General features: G+C 45.1%; 1 protein-coding gene across 1 annotated transcript; it reads left to right on the plus strand.

Moving 5' to 3' along the window:
* Positions 1 to 193: 193 nt before the first annotated feature.
* On the plus strand, positions 194 to 2,061 carry LOC116548341 (methylosome protein 50-like; the record flags this gene model as incomplete). Its single annotated transcript, XM_032273849.1, has 4 exons — positions 194 to 264; positions 395 to 449; positions 914 to 985; positions 1,520 to 2,061. Coding segments are annotated over 4 exons (335 nt in total), but the record flags the coding sequence as incomplete, so codon positions are not given.
* Between the last annotated feature and the right edge of the window lie 126 nt (positions 2,062 to 2,187).

Consider the following 2,187-nt stretch of genomic DNA (forward strand, 5'->3'; position numbering starts at 1 on the left):
CTTTTTAGGTTTTATAAGTCTGTACACTTCTCCTCTTAGCTTCTGTTGAATCCATAATCTACCACAAAGTTTGTTAAATTGCATCATGAGACCAGCCCTCCCTCCCTCCTGCCCCTTGATTATTCCGGGACTGGCCTTCTTGTAACGCTTCAGCTTGTTTTCTGTCATATTTATCTTTCTCTCTACCTTACAGCTCATGCTGCGCAGGTCACCTGTGTTGCTGCTTCTCCCCACAAGGATTCTGTGTTTCTTTCATGCAGTGAGGTGAGAGAGCTCCTTCTTCCCTAAACACACTCCAGCCCTCCGCAGGCCACAGTCTCTAGTGTGGAGATTTTCTGGCCTACATCTGCCCCTTTGGATTGTGAAGTCCTTTTTCTGTTCCGCCTCCCTATAGGACAATAGAATTTTACTTTGGGATACCCGCTGTCCCAAGCCAGCATCACAGATTGGTGAGTCTGAGATTCATTGGTGGGAGAATAGAACTTGGAACCCCAATAGAAGAGACTTTCTTTGGCCAGTGTCAAAGCAAATTTGCCCGATGCCTGATCTAGTTACTGTGACATGAGTGACATAATCTCCTTCTTTTCCACTGAGGCTCTGCTAACCCCATTCTGTGCAGTGAATACCAAGAGGAAGGACCAGTTCCTGGGTGGGTTATTTACTTTATTAGATGGGAGGACAAAGGGGCCAGAATTGTTATCTTCGTGATTTGTGTTTGAAACTGGCCTGTGACTCATGTCCAGAAAGGGCAGGAGGCTGGTGGATAAATGGTTATGAGGCTGAAGGATGAGACATTGTTGCCTCAGCAGGGTTTGGGAAATCCAATAAAGGTGCTCCCAGGATTTAGAGTGATGTCACTTGAGAAACTGCTTCTTCTGGGCTCCGAGTTTTAGTACAGACCCTCTTTTTGCAGGCTGCAGTGCCTCTGGCTCCCTTCCTACCTCACTGGCTTGGCATCCTCAGCAAAGTGAAGTCTTTGTCTTTGGTAAGGCAGCATGTCAGACTTCATATTGACTCTGGGAAAGGGAAGGAGGAGAGAAAAAGAGCTGACTCCGCAATGCACAAGGCTCTTGGTGCTGAGTCTTATCAGCCCTCATGAACACTAGATGAATTATGAATTAAGGGTGGGGAGGTGGGAGTGATGCTAATGTAGTCTTACTGTAGCTTTGGAGAACATTTTTTTTTCCCCAGTGGATTTGATTTTTGATTGATTGATCCAGCTGCTGTATTCTGGGCATGGCTAGAAGTCAGTGAGCCACAAAGCAAGTGGGTTGCTATATAGGGATTTCTGTTCGACTGTGGGTAGGTGTAGGGCTATTGTGATGAGGCTGAGCATATGGTGACATAGTTTGTGGTTAAAATAGTAACTCCTTCATTCATTAATTTAATTTTCACAATTGTCCAGTGACTTCTTATTCCTACTTTGCAAAAGAGAAAACTGATGCACCAAAACAGAAAACTGACTTTGGCACCAAGTCCATGCTCTTAACCACTATGACATGTTCCTTCTCTTCTACAGGGGATGAAAATGGGATGGTCTCCCTTGTCGACACCAAGAGTACAAGCTGTGTCCTGAGCTCAGCTGTACACTCCCAGTGTGTCACTGGGCTGGTGTTCTCACCACACAGGTACTGGTCTTTGTTATCAGGGGCCTGATGGGTATGAATGGGAACAGTGAGGGGGTGTGGGTATATTTTCAAAGCATTAGCTGATTAAGTAGTTCTTTAAAGCAGACAATGTTCTAGCTGAGGTTTGGGAACATCAAAGGTCTTCAAAGGGCTCTTAAGTGTGAAGGAGCAGCTGCAGGCCAGAAAATCTCCACACTAGAGACTGTGGCCTATGGAGGGCTGGAGTGTGTTTAGGGAAGAAGGAGGTTTCTCTCACCTCACTGCATGAAAGAAACACAGAATCCTTGTGGAGAGAAGCAGCAACACAGGTGACCTGCGCAGCATGAGCTGTAAAGTAGAGAGAAAGATAAATATGACAGAAAACAAGCTGAAGCGTTATTAGAAGGCCAGCCCAGGAATAATCAAGGGGCAGGAGGGAGGGAGGGCTGGTCTCATGATGCAATTTAACAAATTTTAGATTAGTGGTAGATTATGGATGCGACAGAAGTGTGCGGACTTATAAAACCTAAAAAGCTTTGTAAAAAAATGTATTAGTAAAGACAATGAATGAGAAATTAGG

The sequence above is a fragment of the Sapajus apella genome, unplaced genomic scaffold (genome assembly GCF_009761245.1).
Source record: "Sapajus apella isolate SASKATOON/1434 unplaced genomic scaffold, GSC_monkey_1.0 scaffold10192, whole genome shotgun sequence".
NCBI lineage: Eukaryota > Metazoa > Chordata > Mammalia > Primates > Cebidae > Sapajus > Sapajus apella.